The 14124-nt window shown below is 47.1% G+C and overlaps 1 protein-coding gene across 1 annotated transcript in view; it reads right to left on the reverse strand.

Moving 5' to 3' along the window:
- Window positions 1–14124, reverse strand: part of PTGFRN (prostaglandin F2 receptor inhibitor) — an 82628-nt gene that overhangs the window by 35224 nt on the left and 33280 nt on the right. The window contains exons 2-4 of the mRNA XM_082688024.1: window positions 8998–9366; window positions 4898–5311; window positions 168–548 (exon numbers count right to left, since the gene is read on the reverse strand). Coding sequence (XP_082544150.1) covers window positions 168–548; window positions 4898–5311; window positions 8998–9366 — 1164 coding nt within the window. The remainder of the gene's footprint in view (window positions 1–167; window positions 549–4897; window positions 5312–8997; window positions 9367–14124) is intronic.

Raw genomic sequence — 14124 nt, forward strand, 5'->3', positions numbered from 1 at the left:
CCTGCTTTGCTCTCTCCCCACCCCCCGCCCCCCAAGCTTGGGATCTCTCCAGGCTGAAGCATGCTTGTCCTGATGTAAAGAAGGGGCCAAGATGATGCAAAAAGGCGCAGTGCCCAGAGGAGGGAGGAAAGCCCCAGAGGCTAAGAGCCATCTTCCCAGCCACTCACCTAGCCAGGTCACATCCACGCTGGCCGGGGCAGACCTGGCCTCTGCCACCTTGTGCCAGCTCCTGTTGTGTCCGGGTGCCCAGAGTGCCACGTGGCAGAAATAGTAGCCGGAGTTTTCTTTGCTAACATCTCGGACCAGTAAATGGTAGGAGCGTGCATCCGCATGGCTCAAAGCAATGTGGGGAGAGCTGTGCACCAGGGAATCCCGGTCCAGCCGTGCCAACACGGGCGAGCCAGGCAAGATGCTGTCGGGGGACCTACTGAAGTACCACGTGACCTCGGGTCGGACATCATCTGCTCGGTCTGTTGTGATGTTGCAGGTCAGATCCAGTTCCTTTCCCTCGGCCACAGACACACTCCTGGCCACGGCCGCTCGCAGAACTTGAAGAAAAAAAAAATACATCTAGAGCATCTGGGTTAGGTTTGCCCCTCCCCTCCTTTAGATTATCTCCTTCTATGTTCTTATTTATGGCATTAGAGTTAGAAGGCTTTGTGCAATTCTAAGTGCTTGAGAAATATTTACTGAATAAATTAAGGAAATTATAACACATTTCTTTTCATTCCATGGAAATACTAACAGCAGCAAATGCTTACATACACTTACTAAATGCCAGGCACTGCTCTAGAGTGCCTTGGAAATGTTAACCTTCAAAACAACCCTAGGAGTTAAGTACAATTATTATCTTCATGTTACTGATAAGGAAACTGAAGCACAGAGAAGTTAAGTAACTTGCCCAAGGTCACACAGGTAATACATGGCAGAGCGGGAATTCAAACATAGGCTCTCTGCCTCCAGGGACTCAGCTCAGAACTGTTAACATTTGTTTGAGAAGAAGTCAGAACATCACAAACTAGCATTATATTTTTTCTCCATGTGTACGGTTAAGCCTTGGGTGATTTTAAGGAGAAAGGACAGCTCAGTGCTGACTGGCATGGGGGTTTCAGGGGTTGGGGGTTGAAGGCTGGACTGCAGGAGGTGAGGGTGAAACCATCTTCTGGGTAAAGAGGAGAAAATCCTAAACAGAAGGACCAGGAGGATGAAACCAGACAATATGCTTCATGAGTCAAGCCTTCAAAGTGCAATGTAATGGGATAAATGCGAAGCATCATTTATTCCATTAGACATACCCACCTTAAAGCCAAACATCAAGCAGATATTCTAAAACCAAACCACAATGACTTTCGGGTTATCCATGCCCCTGCCTTTTTGCAAGAGTGTGGATAATTAAAAGTAGACTATATTTAGAGGAAGCATTGAAGTATTTGGTGTTACAGTCTCAAGGCAGATCTGGTTTCAGCATTCCCCTGTCAAAGCTTTTTACATGGAAACATTTTACTTTATTCGAGTGTTTGTTGTTGTTGTTGTTTTTTTTAAAGAAGTTGAACATCTGTAATCAGAGTAGAAAAACATTCAATTCGTGGTAATGCTCTGGGAACCACTGCTTAGATGAGGAATAGCTAACACCTCCCAGGGGATTCGAGTAGAAGCACAGCCCTGGTCTTCCAAGACTGGCTCAGCAACAAAGGCTGGTGCCTGGCTCAGAAAAGGCCCAACCCCAAATCCCATGCCCTTTGGAGCAAGCTGCTTTCATAGGAGTATTTCCAAAGCCCGACAACATCTCCAACACGCATTTCAGGCCAAGGTCAAGATCCACCTTGACGAAGACAGAAAATCAGATGGGAACAGTATTATAAAAGATAATTTAAAAGTCTGATTTCTCACCTATACCCACCCTCCAAATTCTTCCTCCTCCTCCACCCCTTAAAAGGGCCCAAAAGGAACTTGAGGGCCTCTTGTGAGAGTAGTCAGTATGGAAACTGCTGCTCTGAGCCTGCCCTGGGGTTCAAACCGCCCCACGAGTATTGCTTGTGATCAGAGACTCTGGAATCCTGCTGGAGTCCCTGTGTGCCGGCTAGAGGTAAAAGAAGGCTCAGGAGGGAAGCAGGCTGAGTGAAGAAGGGGTAAAGACACAGCTGTGGACTGCATGTATGGAGAAAATGGATTCTTAGCTTGAGGAGTATCGGCAGAAATGTCTCTTCAACTGAATAGTTCACTCTATAATCGTCTCTCTGCAAATTGCTAAAAAGCTTGCCACAGCACTAACCATTGCTCCCATATGTTCTGGACTGGGGGGCAATTCACAGCTGGGAGAGAGGATAGAGCAGGTGGAATGGGAAAAAAAAAAGAATAATTTCTAAGGACTCGTAATACAAGGGGAGACCCTGGACAAAGCCTATAGTGGGGAAGCTTTCTCTGGTTGGGTCAAACTGAAGCCATAAATTAGACACCAAGATCTGCATGAAGCAGACCACTCCTAATATGAGGGGAGCGGGTTACTGCTATATCCACCACACAGCCCCAAGTTTAAGTAGCTCTGGGCTGTTCATCATAACAAGACAGTAAGAGTACTTAAGAAGCTAGCTGTGGTTAGTGCAGGTGTTGACAAAAAGAGAGAGGCCAGCAATCCAGGGTGGTGGTTCTTAACCTGGGGTCCAAGAAGATAATTTAGGAAGTCTGTGACTTGGGTGAAAAAAAAAAAAAAATCTAATCTTTGTTTTTACTAATCTCTACCTGAAACACAGCATCTCCTCTCATGATGAAACTAAGCAACAAATCACTATAGTATTATCTGTCCCTGGGACTTCGGCCCCATAGAAGTCAGGGATATTTTCAAATCTCATTGCAAGTAATTGCAGTTATCTTCAAATATCATGTGCACTCATTGCTACTTGGGAATTAGAGTGGTTTGTTAAGTCTGCCAGTCTGTATTATTTAATGCATTAATAAAGCATAATATTACTATGTAACAAATTTGTCTTAAAATACTTCAGTAACTATTTCAATAGAATCACTTTCCTTTGTCATCTTATGTACATTTTTAATGAATTAAAACATGTTAATTCCGAGTAGGGTTCTGCGGGCTTCAAAGCTGTCAAAGAGGTCCATGGCAACAAAATGGTTATGAAGCCCAGGCTCAGGAGAGAGCCAGATGTTATTACATGCCTAAGAGGTTCAGTTTCCGACTCTTACACTCGATATTATGGGTTTTGTGGCTTGTCTGAAATAAAAAATACCTTTACAATTAAAATTATGCAGAAAAAGATAACTTGTTGCAAATTTGAACCTCTTAATCAGTCTGTCCCCAGGGAACAGTTGTGTGATGCAAACTGAATACCCCGGTTTCTTAGGACAGATTGCAGGCAGATCATCACATCCTTAAAGGAAGGTGACCTGAGTCCACTTAGAAAGTGAGCACCTGGGGGCACCTGGGTGGCTCAGTGGGTTAAGCTTCTGCCTTTGGCTCAGGTCATGATCTCAGGGTCCTGGGATCGAGCCCCTCATTGGGCTCTCTGCTCAGCGGGGAGCCTGCTCCCCCACCCCCGCCCCCACCTGCCTCTCTGCCTGCTTGTGATTTCTCTCTGTCAAATAAATAAAATCTTTAAAAAAAAAAAAAAAAAGAAAGAAAGAAAGAAAAAAAGAAAAGAAATAAAGTGATTTCTGCAGCCACTGCAAGACTGACCAAGATGGGTAGCTCCTTTCCTCGGCAAGAGCACCTCCCACCTCACTGATGGCCACAGTCGCTCAGGAACCTTAGTCCTGCTTTTTACCAAACCCAACTCCTGTGCAGTGATACAAATGCAGAGTAAAGTACCCAGGACCATGCTGCCTACAGGCGGAAAATACTCCCCGTGAGGACTGTCTCCTGCTTTCCGTCCCATCCAAGCAACAGAGTGGCCACACATTCACATTGACACTCAGAAAATGAGTCTGCCCAAGGTCCTCCCAGTTTACAAAGCAGGAGGCGGCAGCAACAGATCTGAAGATGTTAGCCTCCCAGAAAACCTAGGACAACCATCCATCTACAGCAATGACCTCATCCTGAGATAGTCTCTTTATACTGTTTCTGCCAAAGCCCAAGGCTCTACAGGGCCCGGGAACGTTTCTCAAGCACCTCTGACCCCAGGGCCCAGACAGAGCTGATTACCCAGTAGTTTCTTTACCAATACTTGTTGGACACTGAATCAGTAATAGCTTACTTTTGATGGGTTTTTTAAATGTATCTTGTATTTTCTTACTTTCTAGGAGGAGTAGGAAAGTACGTTATGTGTTTTTTTCAAAAACAAAGGCTGGTTCCAAGTGAGAGGACAGAGAACTTCTCACAGGGAGACCCCAGGGCTGGAGGCACACTCCTGGGGAATGTGTCATACACAGCCCGAGAAGAGGCCCAGCTAGAGAAGTCTCACCTAGCTGGGACCGCACAGCTAGAGGATCTACAGTACACCAGACGTCGGGTGGTGAGCCAGATACACTCCAACAGTTGTGCAAAAGAGCCAAGCCAGAAATTCGGGAAACACCCAAATAAGATAAAACCAAAACAAAATAAAGAGAGCAGAGTGGGGGCAGCTCGGCCCCAAAGTCTCATGAACACCAGGTCAGACCTCATTCTGGCACCTGAAGGGACTTAATCTTGGCGTCAACAACTGACTTAGTATTTTATGCAACCTGCAACGTCCCAGGAGTAGGAATCCAGAGGAGAAGCCGCTGTAAAGCAAAGCCCTAGGCACCCAGCACAAAACGCATACACACACCTTCCTCAAACTCACCACCACCCCACTCCCCCAGGCCCTCGACGGGAGGCCTCACGCGGCCAGCTCCAACAACCCTGTCAGCAGAGGACCGGGCTCCCGCCTGGTCCTATGTGTAAGCCAGACACGTTCCAGAAGCTCACCTGTGGGCTGGATCAGCACGGTGGCCACTTCCACGGCTTTCTCTTGAATCTCTTGCCAGCTGCCCTGCTCTCCGATCCACTCGCTGACCACGCACCGGTAGGAGCCCTGGTCCGAGGCCAGGGCGCGGGCCACCGACAAGCGGTAGCCGTCGCTGCCCACGGTGTCCAGACGCACGTCGCCGGTGCGGTAGCGCTGCTCGTAGCCGGGCCCCGGGTGGAAGCGGCCCTCGTGGGTCAGGGCCAGCACACTCCGCCGGGCCGCGCCACGCTGCAGCTCCCACAGCAGCGCCAGGTGCGTGTGCAGCGGCGACGCCGTGGAGGCCGCGCAGCGCAGCTCGAACGGCTCACCCAGACGCAGGCTCAGGTCCGAGGCGGGCGACGGGGCGGCGGCCACGTGCAGGGCATCGGCCAGCACTGCAGGAGGAAGCACAGCCGTCAGCGTGCCGCGCCATGCCCCCTCCCCCGCCGGTCCCCGCCTCTTCTGGGGGGGGGGGGTTCTCCGCGGGGGGTTGTGTGGCGTGGTGCCCTTGCCCTGTTCTAATGCCCACACGGGAACGCTCTTCCATTTTAATTAGTGCGTAATCCCAACTGACTTTCTGACCCGGAAAATAAGAAAAAAAAGGGAAAAAGCAAAGGGGTGGGGGGGATAAAAAAAGAAAAAAGAAGAGGCACTAAAGACCACCCTCCCACCCTCACCCCCACTCCAGCCAGTCTAGAACTGAGTGGAGAACACTTCCTAACTCTCTTTCAGGAGCTGTGTCTGGGGGATGGATTTCTGCCACCCCTGAGCAAGTTACTTCACTGCTCTGAGCCTCAGTTTCCTCAACTCTAAAAAGGGATGACAACTGGACCCATAGCAGGGAGGCGACAGAGTTGAAGGAATGCTAAGCCAAAGTGAATGGTGCTCAGCAATAGGGGTAAAATTCCTGTTAGGGTACCAGGCTCCAGAATCTAATACTAGTTAAAGCAACATGATCCAAGGAGGGCAGAAGCTGGCATGAGCTGCCTGTGCCCCGAGGCCTGGGAAATGCTTACAAACAACGAATGAGAGTAGAATGTACAGGCCGAAAAGAAACTGGTCAAGGAAAACTGAACCCTCAGCTATGTACCCTATTAGGGCCATTTGGGGAAAGGTGGGCTCTTTACAAAGTCTGGAATGAGGGGGCCAGAAAGCCAGAAAGTATTGGTAAGTGCTAATTAGGAAGGGAAGCGATAATCAAAATAATCAGAGAAAAGGCCTCTACGAAGGGGCGTGGACCATCTCTGAGGCCTGTCTACAAAGCTGGATAGAAGAACCCTCCAATGCTACTATTCGTGACGTCTTTTGTTTTTCTCGAAATTTCACACTTGGAAACTAATTCAGTGTCCTTGAGGGAAAAAAAACTGCTCAGTCCTCAGAAAGACCTATCCCAAAGACCCATCTCTACAGCAAAATGAATATAATGACCTTCTAGTATATCCATCAGTCTGGGAGTCCAGTTAACAGGACTCGCTTCTCATGGCCAGATATCTGTCAGCACATGGCTGAACAGTTTCAAGACCCACAAAGCTGAAGGCCAGAAAGACCCCGGACCCCACCAGAGGCCCCACCTGGGCAGCCAGCCAGTCTCATTCATGGCCATCTATCTGCTTTCCTCACCCAAGAAAAGCCTCTCCTTGCTCCTTCCTTCCAAAGACTGGAGAAGAAACAGGAAGACACTGGGGGACACGGTCGCAGGAATTCTCCAGCTGCCCCTAGTCCTCAAGATGAGAATTACAGGGGAGGTAAGTGTGCACCTAACCTAATGAAGGTACAGCATGGGTGTGATAACTAAAAGCAACACATTATTTAACTTCAGTGCAAGAATGTCTTGCAGGACTTTTTTCTAAAAGACATCTTTAGGGGGCGCCTGGGTGGCTCACTGGTTAAGTATCTGCCTTCCGCTCAGGTCATGGTCCCAGAATCCTGGGATGGAGCCCAGCATCGGGCTCCCTGCTCGGCGGGAAGCCTGCTTCTCCCTCTCCCACTCCCCTTGCTTGTGTTCCCTCTCTCACTGTGTCTCTCACTGTCGAATAAATATATAAAATCTTAAAAAAAAAAAAAAAGACATCTTTAGGATTTCCTACAAAGAGGTAGATTTGATGTTTTGATACCTACATAATGGATATGGCTGTTTTATTCCCTCCTGAGTTGAATGGAGGGAACAGCCCCTAAGACATGCCAGGGTTCTGTACATCATTACAGAGGGGGATAAACACCAGCATCATCCCCTTCTTTTTTTTTTTTTTTTTTTCATTTTTTCCTTAATATATAATGTATTATTTGTTTCAGGGCTACAGGTCTGTGAATCATCAGTCTTACAAAATTCACAGTGTTCACCATAGCACATACCTCCCCCATGTCCACCACCCAGCCACCTTATCCTCCCCACCCCCCTCCACTCCAGCAACCTCAGTTTGTTTCCTGAGATTAAGAGTCTCTTGTGGTTTGTCTCCCTCTCTGTTTTCATCTTTTTTCATTTTTCCCTCCCTTCCCCTATAATCCTCTGTCTTATTTCTCAAATTCTTCCTGTCACTGAGATCATATGATAATTGTCTTTCTCTGATTCTCTTAATTGGCTTACCATAAAAACCTCTAGTTCTAGCCACATGGTTGAAAAAAGCAAGATATCATTGTTTGATGGCTGCATAGTATTCCATTGTATATCTATACCACCTCTTCTTTACCCATTCATCTGTTGATGGACATCTGGGCTTTTCCCATAGTTTGGCAATTGTGCACATTGCTGCTATCAACATCCGGGTACACATGCCCCTTCGGATCACTACATTTGTATCTTTGGGTAAATATCCAGTAGTGTGATCACTGAGTCATAGGGTAACTCTATTTTCAAATTTTTGAGTAGCCTCCCTACTGTTTTCCAGAGTTGCTGCACCAGCTTGCATTCCCACCAACAGTATAGGGGTATCCCTTACCAACATCTGTCGTTTCGTGACTTGTTAATTTTAGCCATTCTGACTGCTGTGAGGTGGTATATCACTGAGGTTTTGATTTGTATTTCTCTGATGCTGAGTGATGTTGAACACTTCTTCATGTGTCTGGTGATCAGCCCCTTCTTTTTAGATCATCAAGTACATCTTCTATTGTCCCGATCTTTACCTACACTCCCTATTCTGATATAAATGATTTTTGGATTAAGGCAGGATACAAAGAAATGCATCATTAAGTAATAATAACAACAATCAGGCTTCTATTTTATTGACCCCAAATTACTTTGTTCTTGCTCATTTACCAATTAGCTATATGATTTTTGGCCAAGTAATTAACCTATGCTCTTTCATTTTCTCATTTGTAAATCAGGGAAATAGTCTGCCTGATCTTCTTCACTGGGTTAGAGAACTGAATGTGGGAATAAATCTAAAAGGACTTAGAAAATGGAAAAAAAACAAAAACAAAAAACCCCCACAAAACCCCAAACCTTCCATATATATAAGGTAAGATTCTCTGCAGAATCAGGCCAATAGGCTAGTAGGGTTCCATCATGAGCTAGCAGTGATGACACCGTTCTTTCTCTACCTATAACCCCCCACAAATTCCAGAACAAACTGCCCTTTGTGAAGCACACAAAGACAGACATGAGCTTCAAAGCATCTGATAGCCCCAATAAAGTAAACATCGTCATGACCATCACCTTCTGAGTGCAGACCTTACGGATGCTTACTATGGAACTGCTCTGAGGCCTGACACACGCTAACTCACGTTGTCCTCATAACCTTTAAGGGAAGCCCTGTTTCACAGAGGAGGAAGCTGAGGCACGTAACATGCCCGCGGCCAGTTGGTGAGAAGCGGTAGAGCCAGCAATCAGACTGAGTGCAGGCAACCTGGCTCAGAGCTGGGGCTCTGCCACCACCCCAGCCACGGTTGGTTCAGAATCACAGGGAAGAGAAAGGGTCCTCAGAGGGGACCTGGCCTTTCCTCTCCTTTCAATCAAGTAAGACACTTCTGTTCACTGGACAGAGGAGGCGGGCAGAGGCCCAGAAGATTAGTAAGTTTCTTGACAAAGCAGAGTGACCGAGCAAAGTCTGGCCCCTGATGTGATGATCCCTCCATGAGGACGTACCTTTGACCTGCACTGTGTCCTCATAGTTGCCCTGCACGGTGGCGTCTGTGCTGGGGGTCGAACATTTGTAGTGGCCCTCGTCTGAGGTCTGGACGTTCTTGATGTGGAGCTCCACAGCATCGTTGGCAGTCCTCCTCAGGGCGATCTCGCCCCGCTGCAGGCGTTCACGGTACAGCTGGGCTGCAAAGCCCGCCTCCCAGGTGCTGGCAAGCTCCACGAAACTGCTCCCCGAAGACGAGAAGCTCCAGTCAAAGTTCTGCTCGCTGGGGCCATCATAGTCACTGACATTGCAGGGGATGACCAGCTCAGTGCCTACCACCCGCACCAGGCTCCCTGTGGGGACTCTCACCACGCGTCCTCGGCAAAGAGCTGCAATGACAAGAGATAAGAGGTGGGACCTGAGTCATGGAAGGTCATCCTGCTACCAATGTGTCAAACCCGCGGGTGTTCCTGCTCACAGGCTCATGGCAAAAAAAAAAAAAAAAAAAAAAAAAAAAGGGACATCTGGCCAGCTGGGGAAAAAAGGGTGTGCTTTCTGGGGCTCAGTAGAAATAGGGTAAGCCCCTCCCTAGAACCATGAGCCAGGAATATAACCCTGAAATGAGTGCCTCTCGCACAACAGTTTCCTAGGATTGACAGGGAAGAAGACAAGTATTAAAAGTAGGCTAACCATGAACCTGAATAGCTTCTTCCCTCCCGTTACTATTTAACATACCATTGTCACTCAGTGTGATGTAGAAGTATTTTAGGGTTGGTGTGAAAGAAAAGGACACAGCTAATCAAGTATTTACATTTCTGCCCACCCTAGATCAACCCTCATCCCTAGAGACCATTCCCCAGGGCTCCTGAGACCTGATTTACAATGATGGATGCCAATTTTTAAACCCTAGAGCAGCCCGCTGATAAAAAGATCTAACTCTGGTTATCTGACATTGCCTATAAATTAATATTAAAATATGACGACTCCACCAAGTATTAATTTTCTATTTTCTGGCTCATTTCCTTCTCTCTACTCTTCGCCCTGATCTAAATTCAGAATGAGGATAGGGAAGCACAAAGGGAGACAGTGCCTTGTCTGGCTGGTTGCTGGGCGTTGTTAGGAATGCGGCAGTTTGTGGGGAAGATGAGTTCAGGAAACAAAGCCAGGAGTTTACTGGCACTCCCTGCCCCAAGAGCACATACCTCCCAGGCCTCCGATAGGGCCCTAGGGACCCTCACCTGTGCGTCCTTTAAGGGGTCACCTTTGCCATGAACTTCAGTGAGATTTTGTAGTATATTTATTAACCTGTGCATAACATTTCAATTTGGACCAAATGAGCTTGTCTGGCTCCTGCATGATGTTCTATGAAGAGGTACAGCACGAAGGCAAACAAGGAAAAGCATGGGTTCTGAAATCCAGAAGACTCAAGTTGGTTTTACTTTTTTAAGTCAAAAATTCATTTTATTTTGTATTTGAGTAACATAACACAAAATAGAACACCCACACTCCATACATATTCCTTGAACTGGGATAAGGGTACATTCACTAAGTTTCTCTAAATTAATGTCTTCAGTATTAACATCAGGCATAAGCTATGTCAAAAGAAGTACCACTCAGGGAGCTTCGGTTGAGCATGTGACTCTGGAGTTCAGCTCAGATTTTGGTCTCAGGGTTGTGAGATCCAGCTGACATCAGGCTCTGCACTCAGCACGGAGTCAGCTCGAGTTTTCTCTCTTCCTCTTCCTATGCCCCTCTCCTGCGCCTGTATACCCTCTCTCCCTCTCTCTCAAGATAAATAAATTTAAAAGGAAAAATTTTTTTAAGATTTAAAAAAAATCTATCTGAAAAATGGGGTGCCTGGGTGGCTCGGTGGGTTAAAGCCTCTGCCTTCGGCTCAGATCATGATCCCAGGGTCCTGGGATCCAGCCACACATTGGGCTCTCTGCTCAGCAGGGAGCCTGCTTCCCCCTCTCTCTCTGCCTGTCTCTCTGCCTACTTGTGATCTCTCTCTCTCTCTCTGTCAAATAAATAAATATAATCTTTTTAAAAAAGATTTTTTTTTTTATCTGAAAAAGAGTCAGAGAGGGAGCACAAGCAGGAGGGAGGGGCAAGAGGGAGAAACAGACTCCACAGTGACCAGGAAGCCCAACATGGGGCTCAATCCCAGGACTCTGGGATCGTGACTTGAGCTGAAGGCAGATGTTTAACCGACTGAGCCACCCAGGCACCCCTAAAAAAAAAAAAAAATCTTTAAAAAGTTTTCAAGGGGCGTCTGGGTGGCTCAGTTGGTTGAGCATCTGACTCTTGGTTTTAGCTCAGGTCATGATCTCAGACGTCCTAAGATGGAGCCCTGCCTTGACTCTATACACAGCACAGAGTCTGCTTGAGATTCTCTGCCTGTCCCGAGCACACCCATGCTCTCTCTCTCTGTCTCGAATAAAATCTTACAAAAAAAAAAACACTCAAAAATTATAGGAATTTTGAAAAATATTCACTGCTTACAAAAACTGAACAAAATCAAAACTATGCTAACAATTATAACGAAAGGAAAAGCAAGCATGAAGTCGTTAGAACGACTGGGAAGCACTCATTCCTAATATGAAGAGGTTATATTTTTATAAGGGAATCAGTTATGTTTTATACAGAAATCACACACAAAATCGATGCATTTGCCCAAAAAGTTTAGTTGCAAGAGCAAGTACCATGTCAGATTTACCCTCAAGGATACCCTCTGAAGGAGAGTTTAAATCTGGGAGACTGACCTCTCTCTGCTTTGGCTTCCTCAACTCTCCTATGGGGCAAGGAAGATTTACTGAGTTCATAGAATAAAATGCCTGGCAGAGAGTCTGCCATGTCGTAAGAGCTCAGTAAGTTGGGAACTTCTATTATGACTTTTCAATTTTGTATTTTTATCATTTCTTATGGGTTGAGTTCTGCTCCCCCTGCCCCAAAACAAAACTCATATGGAGAAGTCCTAGCCCCTAGTACCTAAACATATGACCTGACTGGGGAACAGGGTCCCTGCAGATGTTATCAGTGGTTATTAGACAGCATTGGGTCAGGTTATACGAGAAGAGGGTGGGACCCTAATCCAATGACTGGTATCCTTAAAAGGGGGGAAGCCTGCACACAGACAAGCACGCAGGAGAACGCCATGTGAAGATGAAGGCAGGAATAGGGGTGAAGTCTCCACAAGCTAAGGAACATCAAAGATGGCTCACAAATGACCAGGAGCTGGCAGGGAGGCCTGCAGCGGACTCCCCCCCCCCCCCCCCGAAGGAAGCCACCCCGCCGACAAGTGGACTGCTCGTCCTTGGAGCTCTGAGAAAGCACATTTCTGCTGCTGAGGACACCCAGTCAGTGGGTCTTTGTTACAGCAGCCCAAGCAAACGAATATACCATTGTTGCTTGTTTTTCAATGATTTAATTCATTTCTTTTTCAAAGTCTGAGCTGCCATTTAGTGGTTGTGAAATGAATTTAGAGCCGTTGTGACCAGCATGTGTGTGTGTGTGTTAATACAATGAAAAAGAGGAAATATTAGAGCCCACCGCATTTTGTAAAGAGTAAATACTCTTTCATTAAATCTTAAGTACACAAAGAGGTGTGTGTACCAGAATATGATGAAAACATTTATCATAATTTGGGTTGGCATAGAAAAGAAAAAGGAAGGTGAACACTTTTTAAAAGCCATCTCTTGTTTCCTCCCCCCATTATCACTTCCCTGGAAAAGGGAAAGCATGCACAGGAGAGAAATGGTGATAAGGCCAGCATGTGCTCTGAGCATGGGGCCATGGGCCGGCCTGGCCAGGAGCAGTTCGTAGAAAAGATGCTGCACCTGGGGCGCCTGGATAGCTCAGTGGGTTAAGCCTCTGCCTTCAGCGCAGGTCATGAACTCAGTGTCGTGGGCTCGAGCCCCGCCTCGGTCTCTCTGCTCAGCGGGGACCCTGCTTCCCCCTTTCTCTCTCTGCCTACTTATGATCTCTGTCTGTCAAATAAGTAAATAAAAAATCTTTAAAACAAAACACAAGATATTGTACCTGAAAGCACTCTCCTTAAAAATAGAGTGACAGGGGCACCTGGGTGGCTCAGTGGGTTAAGCCTCTGCCTTCGGCTCGGGTCATGATATCAGGGTCCTGGGATCAAGCCCCACATCGGGCTCCCCGCTCAGTGGAGAGCCTGCTTTCCCCCCTCTCTCTGCTTGCCTCTCTGCCTACTTGTGATCCCTCTCTCTGTCAAATAAATAAATATTAAAAAAAAAAAATAGAGTGACAACTCAGGCCTGGGGTCACATCTCTTCCTGCAGACAACAGAACCAACCCCAAATATTCTTGCGGAGTAGGGCTGAAACATGCTGCTTTTTTCTTCCTAAGGCAGCTCAGTGCCAACAGGAAAATGCCCATGACCTCACACCTACTACTTCTGACAAACATGCGGCATACGTGTTCCTCAACCGCTCCTCAGCTGGGGCTGACCCTGAATGCCCCAGCCCCAGGGATGGACATGGCTAAAACCAGGTCACTCGGGGTCCTCTGGGCTCATTTTTGCTGAAGCTACTGAGAAATTTTCAATTCCTCCCGAATCAGGGTACTATAAAGATGATTTGCAAAAAAAGAGTCCAAGATGGTTGTGTAGGAAAGTACTGAACTCCCCTCCTGCCAAGGACACATGAAATCAACAGATACATACGGATCATCTCCCTCTGGAAAAAAGATTTGAAAACTAGATTAACTGCTCCCCACAACAAAAGATAAAAAGGACTGCACTGAGATGGATGGGAGAGGCAGGGACAAGGTCCTGCCAACCACCCCCCCCAACTGCCGTGACCCACCAGAGGGAAGGATCTCACTGGACAGACACTTCTCCTGGAGGAGTGAGGGGTCATAGTGGCCCCTATCAGGCCCTCCAGCCCTTGGGATCTGCATCAGAGAGACAAGCTCCCAAAAACATCTGGCTTAGAAACCCAACAGAGTTGACATCCAAGGAACCCAACTGCCATAGGAAACTGAGATCCTCCTTTTAAAGGGATCACCTGCAGTCTCACTTTCTGCAGAACCTAGCAAAAAAGCACCAATTTCAAAAGCACCTAGACTGTACGTAAAGGAGATTCATCTGCTGGTCTGGGGGCATTTGCTGGAGGGGCAGGGGA

Source organism: Mustela nivalis (genome assembly GCF_964662115.1).
Source record: "Mustela nivalis genome assembly, chromosome: 10".
Lineage (NCBI taxonomy): Eukaryota > Metazoa > Chordata > Mammalia > Carnivora > Mustelidae > Mustela > Mustela nivalis.